Genomic DNA, 17,802 nt, shown 5'->3' with positions numbered 1-17,802 from the left:
TACTTTACGCTATCTTTTCTCTATGACAGAAACTCCCACACTGGTCGACTTAATTCCCCTTTTTTCCCTCGCTGTTGGACTCAATTTCCCACTGGTTGACTCAATTACCCTTTTTCCCCTCACTGTTTTTTGAATTTCCCACTTCTTCAACTTAATTTCCCTTTTTTTATCTTGAGTGTTCCCGAAACTGTAGACTAAAGTGCTCCACCAATTTCCCTTTTTTCTCCACACTATCCGGCTAGATTTCCCTTTTTCCCCTCGCTTTTCGATCAAATTTCCCTTTTCTCCCTCGCCGTTCGACTGAATTTCGATGTGAACTTGATTGTAGGCAGGACAACAAAAGCAGTAGACTAGTCTCAGCCTTGAAGCATGTCGAATTGTGTTGCATTTCCTCTCTGCGCCGTTCTGACTCTCATTCTCACGCACTGCTATTCGCTGCTTGCCATACTCGACAAAAAAGGTGAGTTTTTCACACAAAACACAGTATAAACTGTAAGTTTTTCACACAAAACATAGTAAAAAATGTGAGTTTTTCATGACCAATAGACCTCTTTCCTATCGATTTTGCGTCCTGAAAAAAACGCGTTAATTGGTAGCAGCGGTTTGACAAAAAAGTGAGTTTTTTCAAACCAAACAGTAGAAAATATGAGTTTTTCCACACAAAATACAGTAGAATATGTGAGTTTTCCACCACCAATAGACCGATTTTCTATCGATTTTGCGGTCTGAGAATAATGTGTTCATTGATGGCACTGGTCAAAAGCGGTAGATTGATATTTGGTAAATCATGTTTCAAAAACACACTTTGAAATGCTTGTTTTTCACCATCAATACACCAATTTTCTATCGATTTTGCGGCTTGAAAATAACACGTTGATTGATAGCACTGGTCAAACGTGGGAAATTGGGGTTTGATTACTCATTTTTCAAAAAACACAGTAAAAATTTAGACACTTTTTCTATGTATTTCACACAACATGCAGTCAAATATTAAAGTAAAAAATCAAAATTTTTTTCAAAAAACACAGTAAAAATTTAGACACTTTTTCTATGTATTTCACACAACATGCAGTCAAATATTAAAGTAAAAAATCAAAAATTTTTTCAAAAAACACAGTAAAAATTTAGACACTTTTTCTATGTATTTCACACAACATGCAGTCAAATATTGAAGTAGAAAATCAATATTTTTTACTAACTAGTAATAGTTAGTTACATTCAATAGTAATGAAAATGATCGTGAGACGGTTGAAAGTACTACAGCCAGTAAGTAAAACATTTTGATTTTTACTTTAATATTTGACTGCATGTCAGGTGAAATACATAGAAAGAAGTGTGTTAATACATGGCAGCTCGGAATGGATCAAGAAACCATCACCAAAGAATTAGAGTTTTCCACAACTAGTAGACGCTTTTCTAACGATTTTGCGTCCGCAAAATAACGCCGTTAATTGGTAGCACTGTTGACAAAGTTATAAACGCGGGAGATTGGGGTTTGGTGACTCATGCTTGGTGGAACTAGAATTATAAATGGAGAAGGGGTTGATGTTTGTTTTTATTTAGATAAAGCACTTGAATTTCTCAAGATGTAGTTTGTTTAAATATAAAGAAAATAAAAATCTCAGTACCCTTTTTTTGAAATATTTTTATCACTACATGTTTCGGACATTCATGCCATTTTCAAGTGATATGAAGTAAATAAATTTAATACTACTGGAAGATTCTTATTTTGATCATATGTTAGTGTATTCATATGTTTTTATGAACTAGGACTGAAAATTTTGGGTTTAAAAATTCAGTCCTAGTTCATAAAAACATATGAATACACTAACATAGATCAAAATAAGAATCTTCCAGTGGTATTAAATTTATTTACTTCATATCACTTGAAAATGGCATAAATGTCCGAAACATGTAGTGATAAAATATTTCAAAAAAAGGGTACTGAGATTTTTATTTCTTTATATTTATATTACAAGTAGCCCTATATAGAAAAGAGATGTAGTTTGTTTCATGAGGGGTGAAACTGGAATTATTTTGAAGAATAGGTTCGCTTCTCATAAGAGTAGTGCTTGGAAAATATTCAGTGATGTTTGCAAACTTCCACAGCCTCGTTGATTTGATATGTTTCTATTTTTTGTTAACTTCAATAGTTTCCTTAAATGATCCAATATTTCTGGTTCAACGGTTTGGTGTCACATTTTTGATAAAACTGGAATCAATTTGATTGTATGGTATGAGATGTTGTGGTATTTCTCCATAATTGAAAGAATAAGTGCCGGTTGCACAACAGCCGGTTAAATTTTAACCGTGATTAATTCCACGAGAACCAGTCAGAGAAGCCGTATTTTCAAAAACGCCTTCTCTGATTGGATAAAAAAGACTAAGAAATTGTCAAAAAACCACTGATTTATTGATAATTAGAAAGACCGGTTTCGGTTATTACACCATTGTCAATCTCTGATAAACTAAAACTAAATACAAGAGCAGCAGAATTTATACTAGTAGGCGAGTACTGCTATTGGTCGAGGGCATGAACGCCTGCCATTGGCCTAGCTAGACAGTCTCCTCCCCCTCAACGGTGTGACAAAATGGCGGCTTAAGCAACAGAATCGCCATGATAATAAAAATTTAGCCTACTTTTTAGTACAAAATAAGAGCTAAGAAAACAAATGTGTAAGATAATAAATCAAATATGTGAATGGAAAAACTATTGACTCATGTATGCTCACATGTTTATGATAAAACTAAATTCGTAGTGTTGTACTGGTTGAAATGAATCTGGTCATTTAAACTATACTGGGGATTTTCCTTAATTACTCTTGTTATTTCTAAAGCCTCTAGAATATTCTAGTTAAAATTTAACCAGCTGTTGTGCAACCGGGCCTAAGACTTTGATATTGTCAATACTATAATTTTCGAATAAATAAAAGTGGTATTGACAATATCAAAGTCTTATTCTTTCAATTAAAACTAGAATTATCCTAGAAAAAGGACTAATATTTCACTTTTGAGGGGTGATTCTAGAACTATTCGAAAAGAAGTATTCACGTTCCACTTGCTTTTAAGAGTTCAATTCCTACTTCTAGAGTTGAATGCAAGCTAAGAGAAACAGAATACAAGCTGTATTCCCATCCTGTTCTGCAAGAAAGGGCCGAAAGCACCCTAACTTCGTTTCCTAGGGAAGTTGTTATCGTTTTTCCACCTACTTACAATTTCTCGAAACAATTCAGAATCTCTTCTCTTCTCAAAATAATTGCTACTGTTCAACGGTGCTTGATTATTCCAGTATTACTAACATTGCGTAATCTATCGATTCTACGTTCTACCCCTTTTCTTCATGTTTCGATTTGAATTCTGGAGACACAACAAAGCTGAGTTTACACCAAAGTTATTAACAAACTGTATCCTTATAGATTCTATTAGATTGAACATAATTTATCATACACATGATGAACATATGTGTTTGTCAAGTTCCGTTCAATCTAATAGAATCTAATCTATTATATCAAGCCAACAGTTTCTGTATATTTGTTTATATTTTTATTTCTGGTTATTTGGTTATTTATGTTCAACAGCTCTAACGATTTTCACCAAACTTTAAACATAGTAGGTTTATGATATAAAAATTCGATTACACTAGGTCTCATCCTTGGGAAAACTCGCTGAACGACATTGAAAGGATAATTCATCCTTGGCTGAAACAGCTGAGACTTTCATCGTCTGTGGATAGTAAAGAGTGAGCGAAAATCAAAATATCGCATCCCCGAAATTCATAAGCTGATGTATAGCCAGCTGTAAAATATAAAGACGATCATTTTAGAGAATTGTGTTCTGATTATCAATAAATAAAAATAACGTGCTCGGTGCCCCGATATCAAGGATTAAGTAATTAACATTTTGTTAATAACTTTGGTGTATACGCAGCTCAAATCACAACTCTAGGAGAAATAAGTCTCAACCATTCAATTGCTATGGAATAGCTCCTACATTCCTGACACCTTTCCAATGATGAATGTTCTCTGATGCCCCATATATCCGACACAGGTCAACAACCTCACACCTGCTTTTTTATAGGACGATATCGAAGCAAATATGGGACAATAACATTTCGATTTTGTTCCTACTTTTACACACGTGTCTGTGGTCTGTATATTGATATTGCATTCTGAATCAACTGTGGTGAGTTTAACTACAATCTGTCAGTGTTGGTTGAATGAGTAACGTTTGTGCTATTCATAGGGAATACTGAGGTTATTGTCTCATTTTGTGATCAACTATAGCATGTTTAATTTGGAACTGGCAGTGTTGAATAAATGGGGAATGTTGATGTAATTTATGAGGGATACTGACACAGTCATTCCCTGATAGACTACAGTGAGATTTACTAAAATCTGGCAGTGTTGATTGAATGAGACACGTTAATGTTATTCATTAGGGGTTCTGACAGATAAAAGTGGATCTCATTAGTATAGGGTGGTTGGTAGAGTGTAACGTTCTGATGGACTGATAACTCTCTCACACGCTCACTCTCTCTCTCTCACTTCAGCTTTTCCTCTCACCTTTCTCTCCTTTCCTCTGAATCTAAAGTACTCTCTAAAATACTTAATCAATCTCTTTCTTGCTTCTCTTTCTTCTTCTCCAATCTTTTGATTTCTCTCTCTCTCTCTCTCTCTCTCTCTCTCTCTGTGTCGTTTGCACAGTGGAAGTTTAAACTAAATTCAATTTGAAAGTGGATCAAATCCATATCAAGTCTCTTTCGTTCAAAATGTAGTTCATTTCGAGTTTAAGCCACCAGCTGATTAAATTCAGTTTAAGTTTAACTGCGCATGCCAAAGACCTTAAAGATGCATAGACTCACATGCAGCGCTAGTGTCGTACTTGGAATTGAAATCCGCCATTGAGGGGGGCAACCCATAAGATTATTACATACCAATGTCACCAATGCCTTTGTGATCTATAGTATTACAAATATTATTTATATAATATCTCGTGCTAAAATACCCCAATGGCGGCCTTCAATTTCAAGTAAGAGCTGTCATTGGGAAGGCATAGGCATCGTGGGTTTAAATCTCTTTAAGGTCTTTGGCGCATGCGGCTCTTGGGCCTTTTGAACAGTAAACGCTTTAACTCGATTAAATCAGCTGTTGGCTTAAACCCTAAATGAATGACATTAAAACAAAAGAGACTTGATATGAATTTAATCCAGTTTGAAATGAGATCTTTACTTGGGGTCGCTTTCTCCAAAGTTAGTTATTTCTATCATAACCCGTTTAATCAATGGCACATATGAATAAAACCAGAGCAAATGCTCATGAGCGAGAGCATGGAGCATAAAGTTTTACTCATGAGCAAAAGGTAGAAGCAAAAGCATTTGATCATTTTTATATGAATAAGCTTTACCTTATACTCTTACCTTATGCTCCTGAACTCTGGAGCAAATGCCCACGTATCTTAAAGATTTTTCATCAGCTGATTCGCATTTGTAGCCTTCCTTTGTTGTTATAGCTCACGGAAGCGCTAAATATGCAAGTAGGGTGCACCGCTTGTGTTTGCGTCGTCTGCTCTGTTTTCTATTTATGAATAGAGTTTTAGGTTAGTTGAGTTTAGAATTTTGAAATAATAGCGTGAAAAAATATCATCTCTATAATAATCTTCAGCATATTCTTATAATATCAATAGCCAGCCTTCTTATAATCTTCTACACTTTCATCTTCTTAAATGCCTATTTCCTATTTTGTGATGGCTATCTTTGTAACAGGTAGCTATCTTTTGTATTTATTCTTTTTTGGGGATAATGGTGATATATATCATAGTTGAATATAGAAAGAGTTTTATAGCTCTCAACTATTGGTTGTGATCGTATCTGATATAGTTCCCGCTTCCTCATACGAATTAGTTGAGTAATTTTACTATGAGCAAAAGGTGATAAGCTGCTCTAAACTAGACTCACCTTTTTTGAAGCGTTTGCTTCAAAAGTTGAGCAAATGCTTTAGCTTATTCATACAATTTTGAGCAGAAGCTTTTACTTTTGAGCAAATGCTTGAACTGTTTTTTTGATGAGCATGAGCAAAAGGTTTTGCTCACGTTTATTCATAGAAAATGAGGCAAATGCTCCATATTTTAGAAGTATAAGCAAATGCTCAACTTTATTCATATGGCCCAATGCATGGTTGCATTGATTATAAGGGTTCCAATTGAGCCAGCCGATAGATCTTATCAATGACTATTTTAGGTATTAATTAAATCAAAATCGTTGGAGCCGTTTTTGAGAAAATCGCGAAAAACCTGGTTTTTGACAACATTTTCGCCATTTTAGCCTCCATCTTGAATTGCATTTGATCGAAATTGTTCGTGTCGGATCCTTATAGTTTAAGGACCTTAATTTTCAAATTTCAAGTCATTCCGTTAATTGGGTGATGAGATATCGTGTACACAGACGCACATACACTCATACACACACACACACACACACACACACACACACACACACACACACACTCATACACACACACACCACACACACACACACACACACCACACACACACACACACACACACACACACACAACACACACACACACCACACACACACACACACACAACACACACACACACACACCACACCACACACACACCACACACACACCACACACACACACCACACACACACACACACACACACCACACACACACACACACACACACACACACACCACACACCACACACACACACCACACACACACACACACACACACACCACACCACACACACACACACACACACACACACACACACACACACATACAGACCAATACCCAAAAACCACTTTTTTGGACTCAGGGGACCTTGAAACGTATAGAGATTTAGAAATTGGGGTACCTAAATTTTTTTCGGAAAGCAATACTTTCCTTACCTATGGTAATAGGGCATGGAAAGTGAAAAGAGCTTTAATAAAGTACCTATTTCAATAAGAATGGATTGTAATTCTTATATTTCAATTATAGTATCAGAAAAGTATTGATTTCCGAGAAGATGAAGGTATCCCCATTTAATGTCTTCTATATGTTTCAAGGTCCTCCAAGTCCAAACCCCTGATTTTTTTTGTTTAATGTACCACTATAGCATTGACTCAGCACATAGCAGTAGTCAGCTAATAGCTCGTCTAAATGCAACATGGCGAATACCCCCTAGATAAACATAAACACGTTCATGGCCTATCATCGATAGAAGAGATGTTGGTTGCGTGACGGAACCACTACTAATAAACCTCATGGCGTAAAGTACCTGTACCAATTCGTACCATCTCTGGGGTGGATGGAAATGCTATGCACCAACCCCTTTCATAACCTCTTTATCACTCTCTCACCCTCTCCGTCACTTCACCCTATCCGTCACTTCACCCAACCCCTCATCTTAATACCTCTTCCCCTATTCTTCTCTTTATCACTCTCCTTATCAATCAGTATCCTCTTCTCTCTTCAGCAGTTCCTTAACCCTCTCCACCGAAAACTCTCTCATCTTCATCTCTTTCCACTCACCCCATCATCTTTATACCTCTTCCCCTCTTCTTCTCTTTATCACACTCCTTATCATGCAATATTCACTTCTCACTTCAACAGTTCCTTACCCCTCTCCACAAAAACCCTCCCATCTTCATCTCTTTCCACTCTTCCCATCATAGATATAGATACAATCCCGTCACTAACCACATCAAACTTTATCTCTCTTCCTGTCTTCCTTCTCCCTCTCTCCCTTCTCACTCTCTTCCTTCTCCCTCTCTTCCTTCTCCCTCTATTCCTTCTCCCTCTCTTCCTTCTCCCTCTCTTCCTTCTCCCTCTCTTCCTTCTCCCTCTCTTCCTTCTCCCTCTATTCCTTCTCCATCTCTTCCTTCACACTCTCTTCCTTCTCCCTCTCTTCCTTCTCCCTCTATTCCTTCTCCATCTCTTCCTTCACACTCTCTTCCTTCTCCCTCTCTTCCTTCTCCCTCTATTCCTTCTCCATCTCTTCCTTCACACTCTCTTCCTTCTCCCTCTCTCCCTTCTCACTCTCTTCCTTCTCCTCTATTCCTTCTCCCTCTCTCCCTTCTCACTCTCTTCCTTCTCCCTCTCTTCCTTCTCCCTCTCTTCCTTCTCCCTCTATTCCTTCTCCATCTCTTCCTTCACACTCTCTTCCTTCTCCCTCTCTTCCTTCACACTCTCTTCCTTCTCCCTCTATTCCTTCTCCATCTCTTCCTTCACACTCTCTTCCTTCTCCCTCTCTTTCTTCTCCCTCTCTTCCTTCTACCTCTATTCCTTCTCCCTCTCTTCCTACTCCCTCACTTCCTTCTCCCTCTCTTCCTTCTCCCTCTTTTCCTTCTCCCTCTCTTCCTACTCCCACTCTTCCTTCTCCCACTCTTCCTTCTCCCTCTCTTTCCTTTTGAGGGTTGAGTGTAAGTGAGGGCCGACTGCGCCCTAACTGCGCCCTCCTAGGTCAAAAATGAAGGCAGTAATTCTATTCTCTAAACATCATACAATCTCCTCACAATCCTCTCTCTCATTTTCTTCAATGCCACTCCCCTATTCTTCTTCCAAACTCTTCTTCCCATCTTCTTCAATCCCTTCTGCCCTCTTTATTTCTTACCGCCTTTCCTTACCAGCTAACCCTCACAATCTTAACCCTCCCTTCTTGAATACTTGCTTGTCTTTCGTGTCTTGTGAGACTTTCTTGACAGTCTCTCCCTTTCAGTTCATTTTTTTTTTGCTTTCAACTTACAGCCTTTCATCCCCTAAGACAGTGGCTGCTTCGTATGATAATAAATGATACTAAAAGTTTTTATATTGTTTCTATTAATTTGTACAAAAGAAGCCCATAGAAGTGAAGCGTTTTTTGAGTTGATTTGTATACTGTTACTGCACATTCGCTTTCTGAGCTGATAGTGGTTACGATGGAGTGGATGAGTAGCCTGTATGGAAAACAAAATCTTATTTCATCTTCTGAACCTCAATTCGACACCGCTAACTGGATGAATAGTTAAATAAATAAATAAATAATTTAATTTGTCCAACATAATGTTACACAAATGAGTTGCAAAAATACATGGAAATAAACAACAACGCTAATATTGGAGGTTGCAATAAAACATATTAAATTCGAAAAATAACAATCAATCAATAATGTGGATTCAAGTACAAGCTACACCATATCATCCAGTTAAACTTAATATTGTTCGTCTTATCCGAATAGCTGCATTGGTATAAAAATAGATATCATTTATTTTATCTCTGTTTAGATTCGACAAGAGAATCAAAACTTTATCTTCGTCCTGAACAATGTTAACAGAGTATTTGGCCAGATAACGTCGGCGGATATCATTGTACATGGGACATCTAATAAGAAAGTGAAACAGACTCTCCTCCTCTTGAAAATTACATAGAGGGCATAAGATAGTACTATCAAAAAAGGTGCCACTTCCATCCATAAACAAATATTTACTCATCTGCGTTGCCATCCGCAATTGTGTTATGCATCTGACTCTAGAAAATGACATGATACATCCTAGCTGCTCCCCTAAAATGAAATTTAGATTTAAAACTATGTAACCAGGAAAAGATCTGGACTCTATTGCTTTACTTATATCTGCCATATACAAAGCTCTTGCATGTTTCCTAATAATATAGTCACTTTCTTTCTCCAATATAGTGAAATCTACATTATAAAGTATCTTAAGTTAGCAAGAGACATTTGTTCTTTCATTAGATTAATCCAGTTGTTTCTATTCTCATTTATTCTATTATCGTTAGTGCTTAAGTCTAACAGTTTATTCATACACATTTTTGGATATCTATGAGATGGCATTTTCAAAACGTTGATATAAAAATTCAATGCTTGACGAAAAATTATATGTGACAACCTCAACCTTCCAGTTTCAAGTCTTAGAGCAAAGCCAGGTGTGTACTTATTCAATAGTAGAAGTCTCTTAAAAAACTGTAACTGTGCCTTCTCTATCAAATCCAGATATCCTAGAGCCCAGACTTCAGAGCCGTATAGGACAGCGGGCAGCACCGTAGCCTCATACAATTCCATTTTACTATTTTATTATTTTACTATCCCAAGACTCAGACTTAGCTTTACCCAGAACTCCCATGACTGGATGAACTGGATGAATAGTTAATGATTAGGCTTTGCTCACTATTCACTTATTTCCCTCTTACATAGAGTTTGTGTTTTTGAAGAACATGTCCTTTAAAGTATGCGTTGAATCAATTTTATTGCTGTTTGACATTGCAAAGAGATAAAACAAAAGTAGAGAAACTTCTAGAACTCATGCTCCCTCTATGGTATCAGCAGAGGAAACAGAATGTAGCCTATATAATTATCATCCTCTTTGGTATTATCTAAAACTAAAAACATCATTAATGATAACAGTAAGTAGAAATATCATAGGATATCTCGATAAAAAATTCCCAAAGATAAAACAGGAAAATTCAAAATTCTTCATCCCAACTTTTGAATCACTCCAATTCCCACAGCTTTTTGTTAGCTTGTTGCTATCATACAAGCCTACAAACTTATTCTATTGTATGAATAGAAAGGTCCAGGATAATTGGTTATTTTTGTGGTACGCAATTCTGGTGGGTAGCCCAACATCAATAGTTTTTTTGGCAGTTAGTTTGAGGTATATTCCGCTACACAAACGCATTTCTACTCCTCCCAACTATTCCCCTCTTCCTCCTCCACCACATCTTCCTTCTCCTACTTCACCACCTCCTTCTCCTTCTCCTCCACCTTCTCCTCATTCTCCTCCTCCTAATGATCATCATCATCAACATAATCATACCCCTCCTTTTACTCGTCAACCCACTCCTCCTCCTACTGCTCCACCCTCTTCTTCTTCATCCCAAACCGGAAGTGCGTGAAAGAGTAATAATTATGTTTTGTTGAATGACGTCACCTGTAGGTAGCCTACAACTTGTCCCTTTATATGTCCTGCTATAATATAGTGGGGTTTACATTATAGAGTCAGCATCTGATTAACATTGGTGTTGCTATCCTTGTCTATCATCCGACAATGCAGATAGCTCTATTCTCTTCTACGTGAGCACTCTTGTCAAATCATTTGTTGACTGTGAAGAAACACGATGAACTACCAAAATATTGTATCTCAAATATGAAAATTCATGATTGGATCACAAGAAAATATTTTTCCGCCACACTGCACAGAAAGCAGCTGTTTTCCAGTCCCTACGTAGATCTGAAAGACCTTGTTTGCAGACGACTCTTGTCTGACGTCAGAAAAGGGTTTCTTTCCGGCCTAGACCGGAAAACGTACTCTTTCCAGCCGCTAACATGGGAGTCCGTAGTTAATAAGTCATCCGCTAGATCGGGCGAGTGTTCACTTTCTTCATCTGAAGTCGCCATTATTTCAGTTCGAATAATTTCGAATCAAACTAATTCAGCATTCGCTTCGCAACCATTTTTATTCAATTATTTATTGTTGATTAGTGCATTCCGAATTTTAAAAAATGCTTGAAGATGACGACGCCCATGATATTCCAAGTGAAATTTTGAAAGAATCTGAAATCCTGACTGCAAATCTTCTACCACTAAAATCAAGAGATAGGTACGATAACGAGTATTCTTTATCTATTTTGTGAGCAATACCTGCAGTGTGGCGAAAAATATCGTTCGCACCACGGGCAAAAATGTTTTTTCCGGCTCTCAATCTTTTCTAATCCTCGGCCTACGGCCTCGGACTTGAAAACCGATTTCGAGCCGGAAAAATCTCATTTTCTGCTCTAGGTGCGAGATATACTATTTCTTAACAAATCAATTATTTATTTCAGGTAGAGTTATTCAGTATTGAGAAGAATCATCAATAATTGATTGACAGATATACCAGAGTAACTTGGATCAAATATACCATGAATTACGCGCTAAAAACACGCGCATTTCACTTTTCATCTGCTTCTGCTTTTATATTATATCTGTATCTCACTGTTACTGTAGGCTACAAGTACATTTATATAATGAACAGGCGGATAATACATTATTTAGAATACATGAGCGATAATAAATTTTCATAGATGGCTGAAGTAGCAGAGAATTGGCAACTCTGTAGTTCTATCGTTTGTGATAATTTTTGTACAGTCTGGAGATTTCTGACGATTTTCGGTTTGTTTTACGTTCAATCGTACTCCCTATCTTTCTACTCATTTCTTGTTTCTCTTTCCTTCATAATCTTTCTCTCTATCACTCTCATTTTATTCCAATCTTACTCCCTCACTATCTCTCTATCTTTGTCTCACTCACTCTCTCTCTCCCTACTCGGTCACTCTCTCTCTCTTACTCTAACTTTATTTCATTCTTACTCCCTCACTCTTTCCCTTAGTAAGGTGCGTGCGTATCATCCGGTACCTGCCTTTTCGCATAAGAAAGTTTCACTGCTAGGGCTCTTACATAGTCTACCACTCGGAGAAAGTCCAATAATGTTTCTTACCCTTACATAAATTGAATACGACTGAAGACTAAAGACGTATAATGATCTTCCCTGAGTTCAAATTCATTCTTTTTACATGATATTTATCATGAATTAAAATATTATGTAATCCGGGAGAAAAAAATTATTATAATTATATAATAATAATAAACAGAAATTTGTTATTATATGTGAATCTGTAATTAAAAACAAAAAATTGAAAACCTACTTATTATTTGAACTACTTGATACAAGGAAATAGAAGGAGTTTATCAGAGATTGGTAATGATGTAACAACCAAAACCGGTCTTTCCAAGTATCAATGAATCTGTGGTTTTTTGACAATTTCTTAGTATTTTCCATTCAAATAGAAGGAGTTTCAGGCCATACCCTATTTCTTCTTCTATGAATATTGTATTTGTTTGCTCTATCCAATAGATAGAAAATAAGTAAACTTCATAGGTTGATCTGTAAGGGTAACAGTGTCCTTAGAAGAAGATTATCAAGAATATCCTCTCATTATACTTCCAATTGTAGAGACAGAGACAGAGAGATTGGATTATACTCCTGTACGCCTATTCATGAGATATGTTTTCTCTCTGAGAGAGTGAACGAGAGCGGGAGACTATAGGTAGTAGTGTCTGTTGAAAAGAGAGGTAATGCCAAGATTATAACGTAATTATACTTCCATTGAATATTCTAATTGTAGAGAGAGGAAGATTAGATTATACTCCTGTATTCATGAGAGATGTTTTCTCTCTGAGAGAGTGAACGAGAGCGGGAGACTATAGGTAATAGTATCTGTTGAAAAGAGAGAGAATGCCAAGATTATAGCGTAATTATACTTCCATTGAATATTCTAATTGTAGAGAGAGGGAGATTAGATTATACTCCTGTATTCATGAGAGATGTTTTCTCTCTGAGAGAGTGAACGAGAGCGAGAGACTATAGGTAGTAGAGTCTGTTGAATAGAGAGGGAATGCCAATATCATGACTTAAGAATAACGGACCAATGGTAGCAAGCCACGCCTTCCAGCTCCCCATACTCTCTTCTGATTGGTGGATTGGGAAGCCTACTGGTGTAGTTCCCAATTCTGCCGGTAGGTGGCTCCAGGTACTGGGTCATATTTGCACACCTCCATATGAAATATCGGGGACCGAGCTTCGCTCTGGAGTACAAAAGCATAAACAATCTATTACGAAAGAAGGAATTATAATAACATTCATACAGAAATGTCCTATCTAATCACAGTATTTTGAGATTAATTCCCAGAATAATGCAAAAATTTCCCTCACGAAGGCTCAGTTGTACAAAAGCCGGTTAAATTCTAATCCTCATTAACTTCACGTGAACCAAATCAGAGAAGACCATTTCAAAAAGATGGATCTACTGGAATTAATCAGGATTGGAAGTAAGCCGGCTTTTTTGCAACCGGCACTAAGTACCTGATTGAATGATTACAAAAGTTCAACAGCTGAGTCATAATTTTGACACTGTCCCACACATATGAACTCGCTCACTCACTCTGTTGTATATCCATACTTTCTCACTGTTGAAATTAAACTTGAATAAAAAAAAAAAACACTTTTGAAGTGAAAATACACTTACTTTTGTAGTGACGATCGTTTCGACCTGTTGTTGGTCATCATCAGACTGTGGGAATTTACTCAGATGACAAGGCTATGTGTGGGAAGGTCAAAATTACCGCCTCACTAAGTATCCACCAACCCAACCCCTACCACAACCTATTCCACCACCTTCATCCCTTACCACACATAGCTTTGTCATCTGAGTAAATTCCCACAGTCTGATGATGACCAACAACAGGTCGAAAGGATCTTCACTACAAAAGTAAGTGCATTTTCACTTCAAAAGTGTTTTTTTTTTTTTTTTTTAATTCAAGTTCGCTCACTCACTTCCATCACCAAAAGACGACGAAATAATTATTATCATCTGTTTCCCAAGGATGAATAATAATTATCCTTTTAATGTCCTTCAGCGAATTTTCTCAGGGATGAGAACTAGTGCAATCGAATCTTTATATTATAAACCTACTTTGTTCTGAATTTCGTGAGAATCGTTAGAGCCGTTTTCGAGATCCGGTGAAATACAAACATATAAACATATAAACATCTAAACATCTGAACATCTAAACATCTAAACATCTAAACATCTGAACATCCAAACATCTGAACATATAAACAGGAGTTGCTCGTTTAATAGTATAGGATATATAAATTTATTTCTGAGTTTAACGTCCGATTGCAGATGAGTCTTTCAGATTTAATTGTGATTAAAACAACTCCTTGACTGGAGAACTAACTGATGAACACATTTTGAAATCCGTAACTTGTTATTATATACTGTTACTTTTCAAATTTCTTCTAAAATCAGAATGAAAATATAGGAAATGTTATCATCACATGAACTATGTCGTTACTACAACCACATTATTCCAATTTTAATCCGTATTTTGTGATGTTTGTTTTCAGTTTTGTACGTAGAAGATGAGCCGCGTCGCAACTATCGGCTGGAGGACTTCCTGTGGACAGGCTCCGGAGATGGAGAGCCCGAGACATCTTCAGCATGGCGAACTACAACTGTCTTCCGAACCACCACAACCACGATTATGCTCGGCAGTCCCACTATACTCATCAAGGTCAATTATATCATTCAATCAATATTATTCTCAAAGTGAAATGAAAAGAGAGTTTGTTAGTTCTACATAATTCATTACATTTGAACCAAACTAGGAAGTTTCAAAGCACTCAAACTGTCTGTTAGACTCTCCAACCCAAAAAAGACCACTGATGACTCTAGGATTCAGAAGGTACAATCATAGAGAAACAATAGCGTAAGTAGATATCCCATTGTATAGGGAGTTTATGTCGCAACTTTTACTGTTACCGTATCTCAAGCCGATTACTGTCGATTATTGTTGATTTCTACTGTTTTGACTGGGTAAGAGTGTATGAACGGCACAATATGATTGATTGATTGATTGATTGAGTACTTTATTTATGTAGATTACAATATATACTGGCTTATACACTTATATACAATAGCTTACAATACAGCAAAATTATAGAGAGAGACTACCAGCGTTATAAAGCTTCACGGGAAAGAGCTACGTGGACTATCGGCTTGAGATAACAGTAAAAGTTGCGACATGAACGCCCTATACCATGGGATATCTATACTTATACTATTGTTTCTGTATGGTACAATCCAACCTACAATGATTTTATAAAAATGGGATAAAAACAGTTGACAGGCGATGTAGAATGTATAAAAACAACTCAATAGAAAAGTATGATGCAAGATGCAATATGATGCTATGGTTGGATCCGCGTTATAATAGCAGTAGAGAAAGATAGGAAAAAACGTTGTCGATCCTCACTGTCTTGTCAATGACTTCTTGACGGTAGTTGATACAGGTTTATTGATGCAATATTAACTGTTCATTCTCGTTTAAAATAATCAATTATATTTCATTAATCAAGGAATTATATTCTTCAATAATTTCATAATGAATTTTCATAATCGAGATGGAATATTTTGCCAATTAATTATCAATTCTATATTGTTAAAAGACGATCTGGCAACAGAGCAAAGCGAGAAAGAGATAATAGCGCTATCCGCTTTGTTGAAAGATAGACAAGGGTAGCAATACCATTGCTAATCAAACACTGCCATTATAATGTGGACCTCACTATAGTTCAACATAATCTATTTGAGCCAAACTAAAAAGTTACAATTCACTTGGACTTTTTGTTGAAGTGTCATCCGAAAAAAAAACCACTGATGATGATGCCTTGAGTACTTGAAACTCCAGTTTGACTCAAATGAATCATGTGATTCAGGACCCTACAGGTTTGGCAGGACCCTAAATTGTTTTTTTTTTGAAATTGTGAATAAAATTTGATTTGAATTTGAATTTGAATTTGTGAGACTGACAACATCTCTTGCATCCTACTTCTCTATACAGTTGTATTCATATTTCTACATTGACTAACCACTGTATCTATTTTTCATTCTCATATTTGTAGGTTGAATTGTACTTTCAAGATTTGAGTTGAGACCAAAAGTCAAATATGTTCAACATCTACAAAGCTTCAACTTTTCAACTTCAACTCTTCGACTTTTCATCTTTTGTTGAACTTCTTCTTTTGTTCAATATCTACAAAAGAAGGGTCTACAATCTACATTGGTATAGCGGATTCAAGATTCAGATCTTGTAAATTCGACTTCAAGTTCTGAAATAAATCTATTTCTTGAGTTCCAGTGAACTTGTAAATTCGAATTTCAAGTTCTGAAATAACCACTTCAACTCTTCGACTTTTCATCTTTTGTTGAACTTCTACCTTTGTTCAACATCTACAAAAGAAGGGTCTATACATTGGTATAGTGGTTTCAAGTTTCTGATCTTGTAAATTCGACTTCAAGCTCTGAAATAAATTTTCTTTACACAAAATTTTAGTTCCAGTGAACTTGTAAATTCGAATTTCAAGTTCTGAAATAACCACTTCAACTCTTCGACTTTTCATCTTTTGTTGAACTTCTACTTTTGTTCAACATCTACAAAAGAAGGGTCTATACATTGGTATAGTGGTTTCAAGTTTCTGATCTTATAAATTTGACTTCAAGTAATTCTGAAATAAATTTTTTTTATACAAAACTTGAGTTCCAGTGAACCTGCCTAATGTGAACGCCCTTCAAACCGCGGTTATTCGTTGATATGGTTGTATCCATTCTAATATGTCAAATTCCAGGTTTCACGATGAGCTGATTGATCTCCGTTTAAACTGAAATGGTGCATATACAAATGATCACATGATTTATCTTCGTTTAAACCGTTTGAACGATCAGCCAATACATCTCTGTTCAAACTGTTGGAACGATCAGCCTATTTATCTCCGTTAAAACTGGTCGGACGATCAGCTGATTTATCTCCGTTAAAACTGGTCGGACGAACAGCCGATTTATCTCCGTTGAAACTGTTCGAACGATCAGCTGATTTATCCCCGTTCAAGCTGAGAATATGAGCCTTAACTTTGCCGCAAAGTAGACCCACGCTAATCCACGAAGAGCAACCCACGCCATAGGTATGTTTTGTAAACCATTGCTATTGAATTATTCATAATCAATCAGCTGACAAGTGGGTTATTCATTGCATGTATTATTATCATTACACAGATGTCTAGAGAGGCCTAACAATGGTTTACAAAACATCCCACGGCGTGGGTTGCTTTTCGTGGATTAGCGTGGGTCTACTTTGCGGCGGGCTGGTTTCCGAGCTCGTTATTAAGCTAAGTTCTAGGCTGGAGTCAGAAAATTTGGCTT

The 17,802-nt window shown here is 36.6% G+C and overlaps 1 protein-coding gene across 4 annotated transcripts in view; it reads left to right on the top strand.

The window, feature by feature from the left end:
- The first annotated feature begins 352 nt into the window (after positions 1-352).
- Positions 353-17,802, top strand: part of LOC111053578 — a 48,856-nt gene continuing 31,406 nt past the window's right edge. For all 4 annotated transcript variants that reach the window (XM_039438639.1, XM_039438638.1, XM_039438636.1 and 1 more), the window contains exons 1-2: positions 353-460; positions 14,952-15,118. In XM_039438639.1, the coding sequence (XP_039294573.1) occupies positions 370-460; positions 14,952-15,118 (258 nt within the window). In that variant the 5' untranslated portion in view covers positions 353-369. The remainder of the gene's footprint in view (positions 461-14,951; positions 15,119-17,802) is intronic.

This window comes from Nilaparvata lugens, chromosome 12, assembly GCF_014356525.2.
Source record: "Nilaparvata lugens isolate BPH chromosome 12, ASM1435652v1, whole genome shotgun sequence".
NCBI classification, from domain to species: domain Eukaryota; kingdom Metazoa; phylum Arthropoda; class Insecta; order Hemiptera; family Delphacidae; genus Nilaparvata; species Nilaparvata lugens.
This window is presented reverse-complemented; position numbering and strand designations above follow the sequence as displayed.